This window comes from Rhinatrema bivittatum, chromosome 6, assembly GCF_901001135.1.
Source record: "Rhinatrema bivittatum chromosome 6, aRhiBiv1.1, whole genome shotgun sequence".
Classification (NCBI taxonomy): domain Eukaryota; kingdom Metazoa; phylum Chordata; class Amphibia; order Gymnophiona; family Rhinatrematidae; genus Rhinatrema; species Rhinatrema bivittatum.
Genome location: NC_042620.1, coordinates 333122587 through 333142880, shown reverse-complemented (window position 1 = coordinate 333142880; position 20294 = coordinate 333122587). Strand labels below are relative to the sequence as shown.

General features: G+C 46.9%; 1 protein-coding gene across 1 annotated transcript in view; it reads left to right on the top strand.

Moving 5' to 3' along the window:
• MTM1 (myotubularin 1) overlaps positions 1 to 20294 on the top strand; it is a 148121-nt gene that overhangs the window by 117047 nt on the left and 10780 nt on the right. Inside the window, exons 11-15 of the mRNA XM_029607737.1 lie at positions 4192 to 4377; positions 5144 to 5350; positions 15155 to 15247; positions 16550 to 16663; positions 18238 to 18414. Of these exons, the coding sequence (XP_029463597.1) occupies positions 4192 to 4377; positions 5144 to 5350; positions 15155 to 15247; positions 16550 to 16663; positions 18238 to 18414 (777 nt within the window). The remainder of the gene's footprint in view (positions 1 to 4191; positions 4378 to 5143; positions 5351 to 15154; positions 15248 to 16549; positions 16664 to 18237; positions 18415 to 20294) is intronic.

The window sequence follows — 20294 nt, the reverse complement described above, 5'->3', positions numbered from 1 at the left end:
AGCATGAGTCAGTTTGCCGTACTTCCAGCATCTTGCCCTCCAGTTGGGGGCAGGCTGCTTCGCTTTGCCCACCGCTGGTCCCTCATGACGTCAAACCGGCGGATTCTCACAATCATCCGCCAAGGGTATTGGCTACATTTCATGGATATCCCTGTGGACTTTTTCCCATGTCTATCGTGGCTTTAAGACAGAGCTCTCTACCATTCTAATGGCAGGAGCGGTAGAACCCATTCCCTACCACAAGCAGGGCCGAGGGTTCTCTTCAAGGTATTTCCTGATACCAAAGAGAACTGGGGGCCTACACTCTATTCTCGATCTCAGAGCCTTGAACAAATTCCTTCAGAGGGAAACGTTCAAAATGGTCTCTCTGGGCACCCTGATCACACTCCTCAGAAGAGGAGACTGGCTCTGCTCCCTCAATCTGAAGGATGCCTATGCCCATATTGTGATCTTCCTGGGTCACAGGTAGTATCTTTGTTTTGTGGTGGGAGAAGCTCACTTCCAGTATTGAGTGCTGCCATTTGGCCTGACATCAGCCTCTCGAGTCTTCAAGTGCCTGGCAGTGGTGGGGGAGCACTTCAGGCATCAGGGAGTACATGTGTTTCTCTACTTGGACAGCTGGCTGGTCAAAAGTGCCTCCCAACATGGGACGTTTCACTCTAATTCTGACCATCCAAGTGCTACAATCTCCGGGGTTTGTCATCAATTACCCCAAGTCCCACCTCTGCCCGTCGCTCCACCTGGCCTTCATAGGAGCCAGACTGGACACCATTCAGGCCAAGGCGTTTCTGCCCCACGATCAGGCTCTTGCCCTGTCATCGCTGGTGAGCTTGGTCTGCAGCCGTCAACAGTTTCCTGCTCGTCTGCTGCTTCGTCTTTTGGGCCACATAGCTGCGTCTGTCCATGTCACCCTGCTGGCCCACCTATGCATGCGTAAGGCGTAGTGGACATTGCGGTTGCAATGGCAACAGGCGTCCCAGGACCTTGAGGCACGTGTTTACATCACACCACCTATGCAGGTCTCCCTGTCCTGGTAGGAGAATCTCTCCAACCTAAGGCAGGGAATCTCTTTTCAGCTTCCCCGCCTCAGGTGGTGCTTACCACCGATGCCTCCCCCCGCGGTTGGGAGGCACATGTGAACAACCTCCACACGCAAGGTCGGTGGGTGGCCCAGGAATCTCTATATCAAATCAACTTCCTGGAGCTTCGGGTGATTCGTTATGCCCTTTGGGTATTTCAAGACTGCTTGTCCCACAAAGCAGTAGCGGCCCAGACTTTCAGCTAGTGGGGAATGCTGGATGTGGATCTTTTTGCCTCCCCCTGCAATTGCAATGTGAGCAAATTTTGTACCCTGTTCCCTGACAGACGGATGGACTTCCACCCTCTGACATCTTTGCCCAGCATTGGGGCACAGATCTCCTGTACACATCTCCTCCTCTTCCACTGGTCATGAAGACTCTCTTGAAGCTCCAGCAAGACCTGGGGACCATGACTCTCGTGGCCCCATAGTGACCCGGACAGGTCTGGTTCTTACTCCTTCAGGACCTGTCAGTCAGAGATCCTATCTGTTTGGGGACCTTGCCTGATCTGATAATGCAGGATTGGAGCAGACTGCACCATTCAAACCTCCGGGCATTAGTATCGATGGCCTGGATGTTGAGCACCTCTCTGATGCTGTGTCCCAGGTGCTAGTAGCTTCCAGGAAGCCTTATCGACTGAAATGAAGAAGGTTCTCCGTCTGTTGCGAGGGGCTTGGCTTCGATCCCTTTGCCTGTCCCTCTCTGAAGTTACTGGACTGTCTGTGGCATCTCTCCGAAGCTGGGCTTAAAACCACTTCGGTCAGGGTCCACCTGAGTGCGATCAGTGCTTACCATAAGGGTGTTGCTGGCGCACCCATCTCTATGCAATCCATAGTAGGACTGTTTATACGGGGCCTGCTTCAACCGGAGCTCCCCCCCAACCCCCGGCCTCCTGTTGTGTTCTGGGACCTCATCGTAGTGTTGGCATGACTCATGCGAGATCCTTTCGAGCTTATGCGCTCCTTCGATCTGAAGTTCCTCACCTGGAAGGTTCTCTTCGTGGTGGCGATCACTTTGGCTCGTAGAGTTAGTGCGCTTCAGGCCTTGGTTACGTATCCACCCTACATGAAATTTTTTATAAGGTGGTCCTGTGTATGCATCCCAAGTCCTTGCCTAAGGAAGTGACTGATTTTCACCTCAATCAGTCCATTGTTCTGCCCACGTTTTCTCCGAGGCCATATTCACACCAGGGCAATAGGGCTCTACACACATTAGATTGCAAGAGGGCTTTAGCTTTCTATTTAGAACGCACAGTAGGCCATAGACAATCCACTCAGCTCTTCATATCTTTCGACAAGAATAGATTGGGAGTTGCGGTTGGCAAGCAAACTCTGTCAAATTGGCTGGTGGATTCTATCTCCTGCTTTGCATAAGCGGGCCTTCAGCTTGGAGGCCGGGTTAAAGCTTACTCTGTGAGAGCTATGGCAGTGTCGGTGGCCCACTTACAGGCAGTTCCCGTCGCCAAGATCTGCAGAGCTGTGACATGGAGTTCTCTCCACATTCGCTGCCCACTACTGCTTGGACAAGAATGGTTGGCAAGACAGTAGCTTCAGCCAATCTATTCCTTCCAATCTCTTCCAGGCTTAAACCCAACTCTCTCCCTACCTGAGGCTCATAATTTGGGTTCAGGCTGTCTCCCTATCTTACCAACAGCACCACAGTTGGTTTTGTGCCCGTTGGCACCCGGTTTGGTGCTGGTTGGTCATACTCATTGCCAAGAGCAGCCTGTAGCTTGGTATTCACCCATCTGTGATGACTACCATCCTGCTTGTCCTAGGAGAAAGCAGAATTGCTTACCTCTAACAGGTGTTCTCCTAGGACAGCAGGATGTTAGTCCTCAGGAAACCCATCCACCACCTCGCAGAGTTGGGTTCTCCTGTGTTTTTTATTTTATTTTTTCGCTCGTGAATTCTGTGTTACGAGACTGAATAGGGACCCCACATGCATGCGCGGCTAGTGGCATGCTAGGACATGCTCAGTGTGCCGGTCAAAGTTCTAGAAACTTTGACATTTTCCGTGCCAGGCTCCATCTGATGATATCACCCATCTGTGAGAACTAACATCCTGCTGTCCCAGGAGAACACATGTTACAGTTAAGTAACTCTGCTTTCTCTTAAGGCAATATGAGGACAGAAGGTCAGTGGTTTGCCCACGTCTTCACTGACCTTGGCATGCCTCTTCCTCCGTGATGTGGATATAGTCCCAGCTAATCCTTTGGCCTATAATCAGACAATCTGTAGCATTTATATATTTAATTACTTTTTGCCCTGCAGTAAGTATCCTTCTCCCTGAACTTGCACTGTTTTGGTGTATTTGCAGTCACCAGGTAATAATAAATAAATGTGTCTTCTGAAAACAACCAAAAATGTCCCTTCTCATTCCCTTTAAAGGCACTTAGATACTTGTACATTAAGGAAAGGAACTGGTATACTGGTTGGTTGTCATATGTAAGACGCTTCCATGCACACACCTTTCTCTTACTGAAGTTAGAAATCACATTGGAAAAGGGAGTTCATTATGTTGAAGGTCATGGTCTGTGGTTACTGGAATGTGTTGCATTTACTCGCTTATGCTTGGACTATGGAGTAAAGTAACAAGGAATTTTATAGCCAAAGATACCTTTCACCTATCATCTCAGGTTTTAACAGTGTAATATAAAATTGAGAGTTACTTTTTCAGTTCAGCTTAGCTTTATTTTAATTTTTCTTATGTCTAATGCCACAGTAATTCCACTGCCGGTTTCCCCTGGCTGCAGACTCTTTTCAGGTGTGCTGTTGCAGCAGTGGTAAACTGGATCAGAGTTTCACTAATTATGACTTCAGTATACTAGGGTATTAAATGTCATCTAACATGTTTTGCTACGACTTAGAGCAGTGTTTCCCAACCCTCTCCTGGAGGCAAGCCTAACCAGTCAGGTTTTCAGGATATCCATAATGAATATGCATGAGGAAGATTTGCATACACTGGGTCTCAAAGTGTGCAAATCTATCTCGTGTATATATATATTCATTGTGGCAGTGCCAAAAACCTGACTGGGCAGGTGGTGCCTCCAGACGAGGTTGGGACACACTGGCTTAGAGGATAAGTTAAATATGAATGATGATCTTTGCAGGCAACAGGAGGAGGATACGAAAGTGATGATGCTTATCAGAATGCAGAACTCTTCTTCCTGGACATCCATAATATTCATGTCATGCGGGAATCTTTGAAAAAGTTAAAGGACATTGTTTACCCTCATGTAGAAGAGTCCCACTGGCTGTCTAGTCTGGAGTCAACGCATTGGTTAGAACATATCAAGGTGAGTTCATGTTTACAAAGATGACATTCGCTTGTACCTCTAATATATTAGGATGTGATATATGATGTGCCATGTCTTTGGTTTCTTTATTTGGCTAAGAAGAAACATACTGATTCAAGAAAGTACAGTAGAGGATAAACTAGTTTATTTGAGAAAATACATAATCTAAAAAGATTTTGGTCCTTAAAGCACCTTTTCTTTGCTGTATTGTGTGAAAATAGCACAATACAGGACTGAAGATACCTCTGCTATGGCCCATTTCTGCAGCAATCTTTTTTTAAAATAAATATTGGCTATTTTATCTTTATCTATATAGTTAAGAGCAGATAAGACTCTTTTATGGTACTTTCTGCCAGCTCCTTAGGTTAAAATGTTAAGGATAGGGAGCAGAGAAGAGAGAGAGTACATGATTTGTCCACAATAGAATTCAGACACTACTATATACACACAGATATAAATGTTACTTTAAAAATTCCTTATATTAATTTTCAAAGCAGCAGTTCAACATGTTAAAAAAAAACAAACAGTCATTGTAATGGGAAAAATACCTTTTTGGAGAAGGAAAAATAGTGATAATTTAAAGTTCTGTTTTAGCTTTGACTAGCTGGATACTACCAGAATTCAGCTGGTTAGTCCAGTTTGATTTTCAGGATATCTCAGTAATTTAGAATGGCTGAAAAGGACAATAGAAATTATTATTATAATTTTTATTTTTTTTAACATTGGTAACCTTTTGCAACTGTGCTTGTCTGTCCACCTTTTGCAGCTTGTTTTGACAGGAGCTATCCAAGTCGCAGACAAGGTTTCATCAGGCAAAAGCTCTGTGGTTGTGCATTGTAGCGACGGTTGGGATAGAACCGCCCAGCTAACATCGCTGGCTATGCTAATGCTAGACAGCTATTACAGGACAATTCTAGGGTTTGAAGTATTAGTACAAAAAGAGTGGATAAGCTTTGGCCACAAGTTTGCATCGGTAAGTATTAAAAAAAAATAAAAATAAAAAATAAATTGTGCATACATATTTTTTTGCTAATTTTAAATTAAGGATGTAGACCATGTACTGAAATGTACCGTCTAGCATGTTGAAACATTATATGGATTAAACTCTTCCCAATTTTTCAGTGATGACAGCAGCAAACAGTACTGTTCTGTATAAACAGTGAAGAAAGGAATTTTACTGTTATAGATATCTTTGGATTCTCTGACACCAGGTCTCCCGTCTAATCAGTTTAAAAGAATATTTAAGGGGGGGAAAACAGACATTCTGCTCTATTTCCCACCTCCTGGTCCCAATAAAAGTCTACTTCCACTTCATTTTCCAAAGAGTCAATTGTACCTACATAGACAAACCTTCTGTCATCTGAAGTGTAGCAGTTCTCTTATTTTGTGAAGCTAAAATGTATAGTAAAGGCCTGCTTAACTGATTCATGCACACAAGTTTTGCATGTACTGGTTTAGGAAAGCTGTTAAACCGTGCTTATTAGATTTGTAGCTCAGGAGGAGGAAGGGAAGCCTCGGGCACTGTTCTGTTTGGTTATAGAGCCCGGGTTATAGTAAAGTGAAAAAACGTGACCGCTGTCTGGAATGTTTGTTTGGCGATAGAATGAATGGTACTAAACTAAAAAAGAATGGGCTACTGGTTAGAGCAATGGGATGGGGACCACTGGCAAGTCACTTCATCACCGGTTGCCTCCAGTGCAGTGTTGCCAGGTTTTCATGAAAGAACAAGCACTTTTTTCCAAAAAAACAAGCCCAAAAAAAGCCCAAAACACGTGAGATTGAAACTTTATTTTTTATAGCATTTAATGCCCTCGCATACTCATTTCCCTCTCCCCACCCCCCTCCGAGCACATCTCTGGGCCCCCACACTCTCATTCCCTTCTCCCCACCCCCCTCCGAGCACATCTCTGGCCCTCACACTCTCATTCCCTTCTCCCCACCTCCCTCCGAGCACATCTCTGGCCCCCACACTCTCATTCCCTTCTCCCCACCCCCCTCCGAGCACATCTCTGGCCCCCACACTCTCATTCCCCTCTCCCCACCCCCCTCCGAGCACATCTCTGGCCCCCACACTCTCATTCCCTTCTCCCCACCCCCCTCCGAGCACATCTCTGGCCCCCACACTCTCATTCCCTTCTCCCCACCCCCCTCCGAGCACATCTCTGGCCCCCACACTCTCATTCCCCTCTCCCCACCCCCCTCCGAGCACATCTCTGGCCCCCACACTCTCATTCCCTTCTCCCCACCCCCCCTCCAAGCACATCTCTGGCCCCCCACACTCATTCCCCTCTCCCCACCCCCCCTCCAAGCACATCTCTGGCCCCCACACTCTCATTCCCTTCTCCCCACCCCCCTCCGAGCACATCTCTGGCCCCCACACTCTCATTCCCTTCTCCCCACCCCCCTCCGAGCACATCTCTGGCCCACACTCTCATTCCCTTCTCCCCACCCCCCTCCGAGCACATCTCTGGCCCCCACACTCATGCCCCTCTCCCCACCCCCCTCCGAGCACATCTCTGGCCCCCACACTCTCATTCCCCTCTCCCCACCCCCCCTCCGAGCACATCTCTGGCCCCCACACTCATTCCCCTCTCCCCACCCCCCGCCGAGCACATCTCTGGCCCCCCCACTCTCATTCCCCCCTCCGAGCACATCTTTGGCCCCCACACTCTCATTCCCCCCTCCCCACCCCCCTCCGAGCACATCTCTGGCCCCCCCACTCTCATTCCCCCCTCCGAGCACATCTTTGGCCCCCACACTCTCATTCCCCCCTCCCTAACCCCTCAGAGCACATCTCTGGCCCCCCCACTCTCATTCCCCCCTCCCTAACCCCTCAGAGCACATCTCTGGCCCCGCACACTCTCATTCCCCCCTCCCTAACCCCTCAGAGCACATCTCTGGCCCCCACACTCTCATTCCCCCCTCCCTAACCCCTCAGAGCACATCTCTGGCCCCCACACTCTCATTCCCCTCTCCCCACCCCCCCGCCGAGCACATCTCTGGCCCCCCCCACTCTCATTCCCCCCCTCCGAGCACATCTTTGGCCCCCACACTCTCATTCCCCCCTCCCTAACCCCTCAGAGCACATCTCTGGCCCCGCACACACTGATTCCCCCCTCCCTAACCCCTCAGAGCACATCTCTGGCCCCGCACACACTGATTCCCCCCTCTGAGCACATCTCTGGCCCCGCACACACTGATTCCCCCCTCTGAGCACATCTCTGGCCCTCACACTCTCATTCCCCCCTCCCTAACCCCTCTGAGCACATCTCTGGCCCCCCACACTCTCATTCCCCCCTCCCTAACCCCTCAGAGCACATCTCTGGCCCCGCACACACTGATTCCCCCCTCTGAGCACATCTCTGGCCCTCACACTCTCATTCCCCCCTCCCTAACCCCTCTGAGCACATCTCTGGCCCCCCCACACTCTCATTCCCCCCTCCCTAACCCCTCAGAGCACATCTCTGGCCCCGCACACACTGATTCCCCCCTCTGAGCACATCTCTGGCCCTCACACTCTCATTCCCCCCTCCCTAACCCCTCTGAGCACATCTCTGGCCCCCCACACTCTCATTCCCCCTCCCAACATACTAACTCCTTCCCTCCTGATCACTGGCTGTAGCTGCACACTCAGGATTCCTTTGCAGTTGCTCTCCAATGCTGCGCTGCCGGCCTTCCCGTTCCGCCCACGTGCGATGCTGTGCTGGCTGGGTCTGCCCACAAAATGTGTCATGTGCATCAACAAGGCTTGCATTCTGCTCTGATTGGCTTACTGCTGCAATATAGGGGTAGGGTGCGCCTGCTATGGACAGGCTTCATCGCAGCAGCCAATCACTGTAACATGATTCAGCGCACAAGTCCCGCCCAACAAGCCCAAAAAAACGCGACTGGCAGAAAAAATAGCCCAATTAAAAGCAACCCGCGAATCGGGAAAAAAAACCGCGAATGACTACAAAAAGAAGCCCAATCTCGCGGTAAATAAGCGAGGTTGGCAACACTGCTCCAGTGCCCAATTAGATTGAGCCATGGGCTTCTCAATATCTGCCTGCTTATCACAACTGTATGTCCAGTAGTGCCTTAAAAATGAGTACTAGTATAGTTTGCATATTTATCACAGGACAAGCAGGATGGTAGTCCTCACATATGGGTGACATCACAGGATGGAGCCCAATCACGGCACACTTCTGTCAAAGTTTCCAGAACTTTGACTGGCCCCTACTGGGCATGCCCAACATGGCACTAACCCTGCAGCCAGCAGGGGTCCCCCTTCAGTCTTCTTTTTTCCGTGTAGCAGTAGCCACGTGGTTAAGGAGCTCTGCAGAGATTCCTGACAGGAATTTTCCTCACGGAATTACTAAAATTTAATTTACCCCACAGGGGTCCCTCCTTCAACTTTTTCAAGCCGCGGTACTCCGGTAAGTTTTTTACCTGTTTTTCGTCTATTATCGTCAAGTTTGGCCCTCGCGGCCTACTGGCCGTCGACCGTACCGCAGCTCAATTTTTTCATGGCCATGGCGTCGGGGTTCCGCCGGTGCCCGACTGTAATCGCATCATGTCCATCACAGATCCTCACAAAGTCTAGGTAATGTGTCTCAGATGTGAGCACGATGTCCTAACCTGCACCAAATGTGCCCTTATGACACCAAAAGGTCGCAAGGCTAGAATGGAGAAGATGGAACTTCTCTTCCATGCTCAAAACCAAACACTGTCTATTGCATCGACGTCGTCAGAACCGGCACCATCAACTTCGCGCCAGTATCAACCTCCGGCCGGTGATCGTCCGGCATAGACGACTTCTCGGCATTTGACACCTTCTACTCCCCTTCAGGACCGAGGGGATCGTAGAGATAAACATCGCCACCGGCATTGAAAGTCTCGGACCATCGAGGGAGCGAAATCATCGACCTTGCCATCATCAGAGCCGCCATCGAAGAAGCCCCATCCAGAAAAGGCACCGACCTTTTCGGCGACTGGGTCACAGAGGCAACCCTCACCCGACAGGGTATCAGGAGCCGTGACTCCGCCTTTAATGGTGGTCCCTCCGGCTCTGCCTCTGCCTCCTCTTCTGTTCCGGAGCCGGGCTGTTTGCTCCAGGTCTCCGAGAAGAACTGGACCGGATGGTTCCTGAGGCCATCGACAAGGCGATGCATCGACTCGGCGATGCATCGACTCCAGGTTCCTCCGACACCGGTACCGATTGCGGAACCAACCACTGACCCGTTTCCAGCAGCATTGGCACTGCTGCTCTCGAGGATGGAAGCGCTTATGGCCGTTTTTCCACCAGTGGACCCCGGGTCACTGATGGCTCCGGTACCCTCCCTGCTTGCTTTGTCATCAGGAGGAGAAACACAGTTCTGCATCCCTCCATCGGGAGTTCTGCCGATGCCTCAGCCATCGATGCCGATACGTCCCATCGGTGCCGACGCGTCCATCGGCACAACTGAGCCATCCATCGATGCCTGCACAGGTGCCTTTGATGCCCTCATCGGTGCCTCCCGTTATTCATTCGAGGCCTTCAGAGCCTCGACCAGATCCTTTGGGAATCCCACCATCCCGTCCTCCTCTAATTCCTAGAGGAGCAGGTGCTGATCCCTACGACACCTGGGCTGATGATTCTTCACCAGACACCGATGATTTGCCTTCACCACCTTCACCTACTGAAAGAAGAAAGCATTCTCCTCCAGAGGACCTTTCCATTATAAATTTTGTGAAGGAGATGTCTGAATTGGTGCTCTTCCAATTACAGACTGAACAAGATGACAGGCGTCAAAAGATGGAGCTGTTACAATTCCTGGATGCTCCCAAGGAAATAACCTCCATCCCTATCCACCGGGTTCTTTTGGATCTCCTCAAAAAAACTGGGAACATCCTGGCTCTCTGGCTCCAGTCCAAAGGAAAGCTCACACCACCTATCTCGTTCAGTCAGCTCCAGGATTTCGCAGGCCTCAATTGGATCACCAATCTGTGGTTGTCGAATCTGCCCAGAAAAGAGCAAGGAGATCAAAACCTCACACTTCCTATCTTTCCCCCAGGCAAGGAACAGAAATTTCTAGATGCCATTGGTCACCGTGTCTTCCAGGGATCAATGCTCATCTCCAGAATTGCCTCTTATCTGCTCTATAAGACTTAACAGACTCCCTGCCTCAGCAATTTCAAGAGCAACTCCAAACCCTAGTAAAATAAGGGTTTTGAGGCAGGCAAGCATGAGATCAAATCATCTTAAGATATCTTTGACACTGCTACCAGGGTATCTGCAGCTGCTATCTTGGCAAGACGATGGGCCTGGCTCAGGTCTTCCGACCTTCGCCCTGAAGTACAAGACAGATTATCCGACCTGCCCTGTGTAGGAGATAATCTGTTTGGCGAGCAGATTCAGCGGACAGTTGTGGAACCCAAGGACCATCATGAGATCCGACGACAGCTCTCTCTGATGCCTTCTGAGTACTCTTCAAAACAGCCCTTCTGAAAGGACTCTAAGAAGTCATTCTTCCGCCCGAAGAAGTCTTACCCGCCACCAACTAGAACCCGTTCTACGAGACCGTTTCAAAAAGCTCAGTCTCGTCAGACACGAAAACAAAAACCACAGGCAGCTCCTCAGCCCGGCCCTGTTTCCTGTTTTTGACTCCTGCATAGAGAGCAGCAGCCAGCTTCCATTGCCCCACATTCCAGTGGGAGGTCAATTGTGCCATTTCAACAACAGGTGGCACTCAGTCACCTCAGACCAGTGGGTCCTAGTGATAATAACTCAAGGTTATCGTCTGAACTTTCTCTCCATTTCACCGGACTCCCCACCTCTACCGACGTGGAGAACATCCAATCACTCCATCCTTCTGGAACAGGAGGTCTCCCTTCTCCTCCAGTTCAAGGCAATAGAACCAGTGCCCTATTCCCAGCAAGGCCTAGGGTTCTATTCCCGGTACTTTCTAATCCCCAAAAAATTGGGAGGCGGTCGTCCAGTTCTGGATCTACGTGCCCTCAACAAGTACCTCCAGCGAGAGAAGTTCAAAATGGTAACCTTGGGCTCTCTTCTCCCTCTTCTACAAAGAGGAGACTGGCTCTGCTGTCTAGACCTCCAGGATGCATACACTCAAATCGCGATAATTCCATCTCATCGCAAATACCTGAGGTTTTTAGTAGGCCCCAAGCACTATCAGTACTGAGTGCTTCCATTCGGCCTTGCGTCTGCACCATGAGTCTTCACAAAATGCCTTGTCGTAGTTGCAGCCTTCCTCAGGACTCAAGGTATGCACGTCTACCCCCATCTAGACTATTGGTTAATCAGGGCTCCCGCTCAGCAAGCTGCTCTGTCGTCCCTACATCTTACTTTACACACTCTAATTTCACTCTGATTTCTCGTCTACTACAACAAATCCTACTTAGTCCAATCTCAAACCTTATCGTTCATTGGGGCAGACTTGGACACCTTGCAGGCAAAGGCTTTTCTGCCTTGATAGCGAGCTCTTACTCTCATGTCTCTTGCACACCAGCTGCAGTCTCAGCACTCCATGACTGCACACCACTTTCTCATCCTCCTGAGACACATGGCGTCCTCAGTTCAGGTCACCCCGGGCCATGAGTCATGCAGTGGACTCTAAGGTCACAATGGACTCAATCCACTCAGCCCCTGTCGACCATTGTCCACGTAACCGACTCACTTCGTCAGTCTCTTGCCTGGTGGAGAAATCAGGTCAATCTCCTCCAGGGCTTGCCCTTCCAGGCTCCAGACCCTCAAATAACTCTCACCACCAATGCTTCCAACCTCGGCTGGGGAGCCCACGTGGCCGATCTGCAGACACAAGGATCTTGGTCTCCAGAGGAAGCCAAACACCAAATAAATTTCCTGGAGCTGCGAGCAATCAGATATGCTCTCAGGGTATTTCAGGATCTCCTCTCCAATCAAGCCATCCTGATCCAGATGGACAACCAGGTGGCCATGTGGTACATCAACAAACAGGGAGGGACGGACTCCTACCTTCTGTGTCAGGAAGCTGCGCAGATATCGGCGGAGGCCCTCTCCCACTCGATGTACCTCAGGGCCACCTACTTGCAGGGAGTGGACAATGTGTTGGCAGACAAGCTGAGTCGCACCTTTCAACCGCACGAGTTGTCTCTCAACCCCTCAGTAGCGAACTCGATCTTTCAACAATGGGGTCATCCTCAAATAGACCTCTTTGCGTCACCCTCAAAATCGCAAAGTAGACAACTTCTGCTCTCTCACTCGCAGCCAACACTATCAATCAAGAGACGTGTTCTCCCTATCATGGGCAACCAGTCTCCTATATGCATTCCCTCCACTTCCACTTCTCTCGAAGACTCTCGTGAAGTTACGTCAGTACAAGGGAACCATGATCCTGATAGCACCCCACTGGCCGAGCCAAGTGTGATTTCCAATACTTCAGGATCTCTCCATTCACAGGCACATTCCCTTGGGAAAGGACCTGCTTCTAATCGCTAAAAACGACGGGTGCCTATGCCACCCCAATTTTCAAGCCTTGTCCCTGACTGCATGGATGTTGAGAGGTTAATCCTTCAGCCACTTAACCTTTTTGAACCAGTTTCCCGTGTCCTGATTGCTTCATGGAAGCCTTCCACGAGAAAATTGTCTTCTTACAAATGGACCAGGTTCTCAATCCCTTGACCCCTTTACCTGTCCAATCATGAAGTTTCTGGACTATCTTGGCACTTGTCAGTCAGGTCTGAAAACTTCCTCCATCAGGATGCATGTCAGTGCGGTAGCCGCCTTCCATAAAGGTGTCGGGGATTTTCCCATATCAGTACAACCCCTTGTATCACGTTTTTTGAAAGGCTTGCTTCACCTCAAGCCTCCTCTGCGTCCTCCGGCCCCTTCTTGGGACCTCAACCTAGTTCTGGGTTGGCTCATGAAGCCACCATTCGAGCCTCTTCAATCCTGTGACCTTCGATATCTCACATGGAAAGTGATTTTCCTTTTGGCAATCACTTTGGCTTGCAGAGTTAGTGAATTACAGGCTCTAGTTACCTATCCGCCTTACACTAAACATCTGCAGGACCGGGCAGTATTCCACACTCACCCTAAATTCTTACCTAAGGTAGTTTCGGAGTTTCATCTCAATCAATCCATTATACTACCTACCTTTTTTTCCCAGGCCCCATTCCAATCCAGGAGAGCAGGCTCTGCATATCCTTGACTGTAAACGAGCTCTAGCGTTCTACCTAGACCGTACAGCTGCCCACAGGAAAAGCACTCAATTATTTGTATCTTTCCATCCTATCAAATTGAGGCAGCCTGTGAGTAAACAGACTCTCTCCTCCTGGTTGGTGGACTGCATATCCTTTTGCTACCAGCAAGCAGGCATTCCACTTCAAGACCGTGTTAAAGCACACTCTGTGAGGGCCATGGCGATTTCAGTAGCACACCTACGATTGGTGCCGGGCTGCCAACTGGAGTTCTCTCCATACCTTTACAGCCCATTATTGCTTAGACAAGGCCGGAAGACAAGATTCCATCTTCGGCCAATCTGTCCTGTGTAACCTATTCACAAATTGATGTACCAACACCCTTCCGCCTGCGCGTTAGAGTTCAGGATGCCCTCGGCCAAATTCCACCCCAGTTGTTGTGCCTGTTGCAAGTCTTGGGTACATTTGGTGCATACTCGGATATTCTCAGCTCGGTACTCGCCAATATGTGAGGACTACCATCCTGCTTGTCCTGTAAGAAAGCAAATGTAGCTTACCTGTAACAGGTGTTCTCACAGGACAGCAGGATGTTAGTCCTCACGAAACCTGCCCGCCGCCCCACGGTGTTGGGTTCATAAGATTTTCTTATTTTATTTTCGGCACTACCTGTAGCTTTTTACCAAGACTGAAGGGGGACCCCTGCTGGCTGCAGGGTTAGTGCCATGCTGGGCATACCCAGTAGGGGCCAGTCAAAGTTCTGGAAACTTTGACAGAAGTGTTCCATGATTGGGCTCCATCCTGTGATATCACCCATATGTGAGGAATAACATCCTGCTGTCCTGTGAGAACACCTGTTACAGGTAAGCAACATTTGCTATATCAACTGAATGCCACACTGCTTGTATTAATAAGCAATAGGTATTTTAGTGGTTTCTAGGTTTTTGGAGCAGGTCTTTTAATGGGCTTTTTGGAGCGTTTGCTTATTTTTTGGGGATTCATGCTTGCATAGAAATGGTTAGGACACCCACTGATACCATGACTTTGTGGCTTGTCTGCTGAAATTCATATTTTGGAGTTCATTTTAGGGCTACCCCATAAATGTTTCAGGAACTTCACTTGTATATGGGCATTTTGGAGTGCCTATCAAGCAGAAAATAAACATTTTATTGTTTGAGCATCAAAACTTTATACTAGGTCCTAAACGGGAACATTGCGTGTATCCATCAACCCACTTTGTCAAACAGACATATATTGAATTGCTTTACGTTAGAAAAAGCAAGTCATTAAAAAAAAATACCCTTCCATACTTTTGCTTCCATTATGCAGCAAATAATCCTTCAGTTATCAAGTTCTACAAGCACTGTCTCATAGCGCCCTCATGAGTGGCTCCCCGGACTTACTGCATAGAAGCAAAACTGTAGTGCCAAGCAGGAAGTGCCCACTTCCCAAATCATGACTATTAGTGCTTTCTTTCACCAGAAAAGAGCAAGGAAATAATTTAAAAATAAAATAAAAAGTGAGAGCCCTCTCCTTTGAAGCAATGCTATTTCAGGGGACTGGATTTTGTGTGTGCAACGGTGTCTAATGCATCCTTGATATATATATATGTTGTTCATTTCAGAGAATAGGCCACGGAGATAAAAACCATGCCGACGCCGACAGATCTCCTATTTTTCTCCAGTTTATTGACTGTGTATGGCAGATGTCAAAACAGGTGAGATGGGTTCAGATTCAGACAAACAACCTCCGATATGAAGAAATGACTTAAGTTGGATTTATCACTAAAACTAGCTTGTGTTCTTCAGGTAGTGAGTGACACATGTTGTAAGCAGTCAGCTGGTTAGTGCAGTGAATCGATGAGTCAGAAAATGTTTGTATGCAGGGGCCTTACCCAAAATCCTCCCCCTCTTTCTCACAGTTGGGTTTTCTATTTTTTTTTTTTTTTTTAGCAGACTTCGGTTCGTCAGTCATTTTTGTGATTAGAGTTCAACAGCTGTGCTATGGGAATTCCCCCATTACCCCCAAACCACCATTGTGGTGAGGCTGGTAATCCCCCTTTCCCATCCACAGAATCTCCTACACTCCTTGGAGGTAGAAATAGCCATGGCTGCCTTCGTCCACGGTTTTCCCCCCCCCCCCCCCCCCTTAAGCGAATCCTGTTGCCGGGGAAGGCCACTTCTGAAAGGGTAATCCAAAGGAGGTTGCCCCTTTGGGAACAACCAGCAGCTTTATTATGTTAAGAGGGTTTCAGTAGTTTCTCCTTGGTTGTGGAGGAATTTTCCTTGTTTCTCTCCCCAGCCTCTCTGTAAAGGTGTGTTTGGGGTTTAAACATGAAGTAGATCTGTAGTTTATGGGTATATTGCATTTTTCAAGATTTTTATTTATTCAGTCTTATATTCCACACCTCCAAAAATATGTCTGACATGGATTAAAACATTCATAATAAAATAAAACATGCAAACAGAACATATCACAAATAATAAACATATCACAAATAATAAACACTACATGGTCATTTAAAAACAATATAGCATGAAATTACTGTTCACACTTTGAGAGGAGGGTTGATGAAAACTTTTGATGGTTGGGCTTTTTAATATTGTTTTTATAGTTTGCATTTGCTAAGTATGTTTTTAAATATATTTGATTATATATATTTAGAATGTTTGTGATTATAGATTTGATTTTGATGCATTGGATTATGATGTATTTTATTTTTGTTGTAAACTCTTATTGGGTGGTTCTTTATTGGACCAGAAAGGTGGTATATAAACTCTAGTTTAGAAATTAAGTACTTTTGTTTTCAAATCCTGGAAATTTGGAGGCTGAAAAATAAGCTTTATTTTTGGAGGTGCAAGGAAGAGAGGATGATGTTAGGAAGCAAGAAAAGATAAAATGTAATACATAAAATCATTTAACATGTGGGTCAGTGCAAAAGTGAATGACATTGGTAATGAAGTTTTACTGCAGTCTGTATGGAGGAGAATTTAATTTTTCTTTCTTTCTTTCTTGCCAGTTTCCTACAGCTTTTGAATTTAACGAACATTTTTTGATCACAATTCTGGATCATCTCTATAGCTGTCGATTTGGTACTTTCTTGTACAACTGTGAGTCTGTCAGAGAAAAAGAGGTAGGAATACTGCTTATCCAAAACATAGCAGGGAATAAACAGCAGCACCTAGCCCCAGAGATTCTCAAGAATAGCATTTAGAGCAGATAACCTCAGCGAGGAGACAGCTGCAGCTTGCTGCCAGTCTTCAGGTGCAGGTCGGACTAGGTCAGAATCAGCTCTAGCACAGCAGATCCATCTCTCCCCACCCCTCTGCCCTGCCCAGCAGCATCCCGCTCTTTCTCTCACTTCCCTGGCAGGCTGATCCTTCAAATACCAGCACCGACAGAAGCTTCGTTCCTTCTGCACAATGTTCTTGAGTCTTCTTCTTGCAGACCTCTTATGGAAGGGTGCAGTGGTACCCCCTTTGAGCCCTGTGTGGCCACTAGGGTCGCATACCCCAAAAGCCAGCCCTGTACGTTATTTGCTATCTATATATATATATATATATATATATATAGCAGTAATGCCCATCTGCTGCGCTTTGACCCCTACAGTCCTACCAAAAATCCAAATTGAAATGTTAACAAGATTGGCACAGTTGACCTTTTTGACATTTAATTGAACAGCAGCTCACCGGATAAACAACAATCCATGTATACATAGAAATCTGGTGCAGAATTTGCTATCTTCACCACCGATCAAGGCAGGCACGTGCGTGTCAGGATTCCAGTTGCACTGGGCCAACTTCCAGCAGCTTAAAACAAACAAGTGTGCATGAACACTTCAGTGACTGAAGCTTGCTTATGTTTCTCTGGTGATGTTACTGAAGCATCACCCTCAAGCGCCTTGTTGAGAGTAATGCAAGAGCACTGAAATAGCCAGCTGTTGCTGTTTTTCTCTTTATACGTGTCGACTGCCTTGATGAAGTGAAGGTAGACGTGTGGCAGGTTGCAGTCCTGCCTCTAAGCTGTAAATAAAACATAGACCTGATGTAACAGAGAGCTGCTGTTGGAATTTGGGAGCAAGCTGTAGCTGTGTAAGAAAGTGGGAGCATGAGAATAGTTCACAATTTAAAATCAACCTAATCTCATTTTGGTTTTTAGCAATCTATGGACCTGATTTTCAGAAGCATTTACATGCTGAAAATTGGGTTTTACGCATGTAAATGCACTTTGCCCGTGTAAGTGTGCTTTTGAAAATTGCTGCAATATATGCCATTGAATTGTCCATAGGACTTACCCACATCAGTAGACTTTAAATGGGTAAATGGCTTTTGAAAATTGCCACAGCAGTAATTACATTTACACGTGCAAATTCTTTTGAAGTGTACCCTCTATGTACATAAAGTCCACGTTTGAGAAACATGTATGGTCAGTTGTACAGTGCAATAAAAGTATTTAGTAGCAAAACAGTTCAGTTTCTTATTTATTTGAGGTTACAAAGATTGAGGAGCATTAAAAATAAGTTGCCTTTTGCATTATGTGTATGAAGGTAATGCTTGTAATTCTCACTTCTAGTGAGAATATTAAACTTTGCTCTGCATAATTGTAATTGGCACAGGAAAAAAAAGTTTGCTGTATCTTAATTCTTGGCTTTGTTACTCCAGCCATATCGATGATGATTTTATAATTTTACTTGTCATTTCCTCACAGAAAGTAAGGGAGAAAACTGTATCAGTATGGTCATTGATCAACAGTGAAAAAACAAAGTACACAAACCCGTTTTATACTAAGGAGTTGAAACGAGTACTGTATCCTGTGGCAAGCATGCGTCATCTGGAACTTTGGGTCAACTATTACATTAGATGGAACCCCCGGATTCGGCAGCAGGTAATCGGCTCACTGTGCCACTCGTAATAAGCCTGCTAATGCACTTTTTTCCTTGGTCCCATCACTGGCTTGGTGTAGCTACACTGCTTCTGGTGGATACCACGTTAGAGGGACATGTCAGAGGGCAGCAGTTTTAAGGCGAGGGAATGCAAGGCATTTGGGTTCCCTCTGCATTTTAGAGACTAATTTTCCAAGCCCTGGATAAAACTGTGCTTTGGCCATGGAAATGGCTTTTTTGTTTTTGTTTTGATTGCCCGCCCTATGCGCATAATTTTACCCACAGTGACAAAAGGTGATCCCGGGAGTGGGGGCTGAAACGGAGTTTGCACTGGTGGGTATACTTCTGCATTTTCAAAAGTTTGCGTGTCTATTTCCTCAAGGGTAAATGCAGGCAGCTGGGTTTTCTGGGAAAATTTGCAAAGGGAACGACTATACCTACTTTCCTTTGGAAAGGGTGGCTAATGTAAACCCCCAATATTTCAAAAGGACTCCAGGGGTGATCCGGGAAACTACAGACCGGTTAGCCTGACTTCAGTGCCGGGAAAAATAGTGGAAAGTGTTCTAAACATCAAAATCACAGAACATATAGAAAGACATGGTTTAATGGAACAAAGTCAGCATGGCTTTACCCAAGGCAAGTCTTGCCTCACAAATCTGCTTCACTTTTTTGAAGGAGTTAATAAACGTGGATAAAGGTGAACCGGTAGATGTAGTGTACTTGGATTTTCAGAAGGCATTTGAGAAAGTTCCTCATGAGAGGCTTCTAGGAAAAGTAAAAAGTCATGGGATAGGTGGTGATGTCCTTTCGTGGATTGCAAACTGGCTAAAAGACAGGAAACAGAGAGTAGGATTAAATGGACAATTTTCTCAGTGGAAGGGAGTGGGCAGTGGAGTGCCTCAGGGATCTGTATTGGGACCCTTACTTTTCAATATATTTATAAATGATCTGGAAAGAAATACGACAAGTGAGGTAATCAAATTTGCAGATGATACAAAATTGTTCAGAGTAGTTAAATCACAAGCAGATTGTGATAAATTGCAGGAAGACCTTGTGAGGCTGGAAAATTGGGCATCAAAATGACAGATGAAATTTAATGTGGATAAGTGCAAGGTGATGCATATAGGGAAAAATAACCCATGCTATAGTTACACAATGTTAGGTTCCATATTAGGTGCTACAACCCAAGAAAGAGATCTAGGCATCATAGTGGATAACACATTGAAATCGTTGGTTCAGTGTGCTGCAGCAGTCAAAAAAGCAAACAATGTTGGGAATTATTAGGAAGGGAATGGTGAATAAAACGGAAAATGTCATAATGCCTCTGTATCGCTCCATGGTAAGACTGCACCTTGAATACTGTGTACAATTCTGGTCGCCGCATCTCAAAAAAAATATAATTGCGATGGAGAAGGTACAGAGAAGGGCTACCAAAATGATAAGGGAATGGAACAGCTCCCCTATGAGGAAAGACTAAAGAGGTTAGGACTTTTCAGCTTGGAGAAGAGACGGCTGAGGGGGGATATGATAGAGGTGTTTAAAATCATGAGAGGTCTAGAACGGGTAGATATGAATCGGTTATTTACTCTTTTGGATAATAGAAAGACTAGGGGGCACTCCATGAAGTTAGCATGGGGCACATTTAAAACTAATCGGAGAAAGTTATTTTTTACTCAACGCACAATTAAGCTCTGGAATTTGTTGCCAGAGGATGTGGTTAGTGCAGTTAGTGTAGCTGGGTTTAAAAAAGGTTTGGATAAGTTCTTGGAGGAGAAGTCCATTACCTGTTATTAATTAAGTTGACTTAGAGAATAGCCACCGCTATTACTAGCAATGGTTACATGGAATAGACTTAGTGTTTGGGTACTTGCCTGGTTCTTAT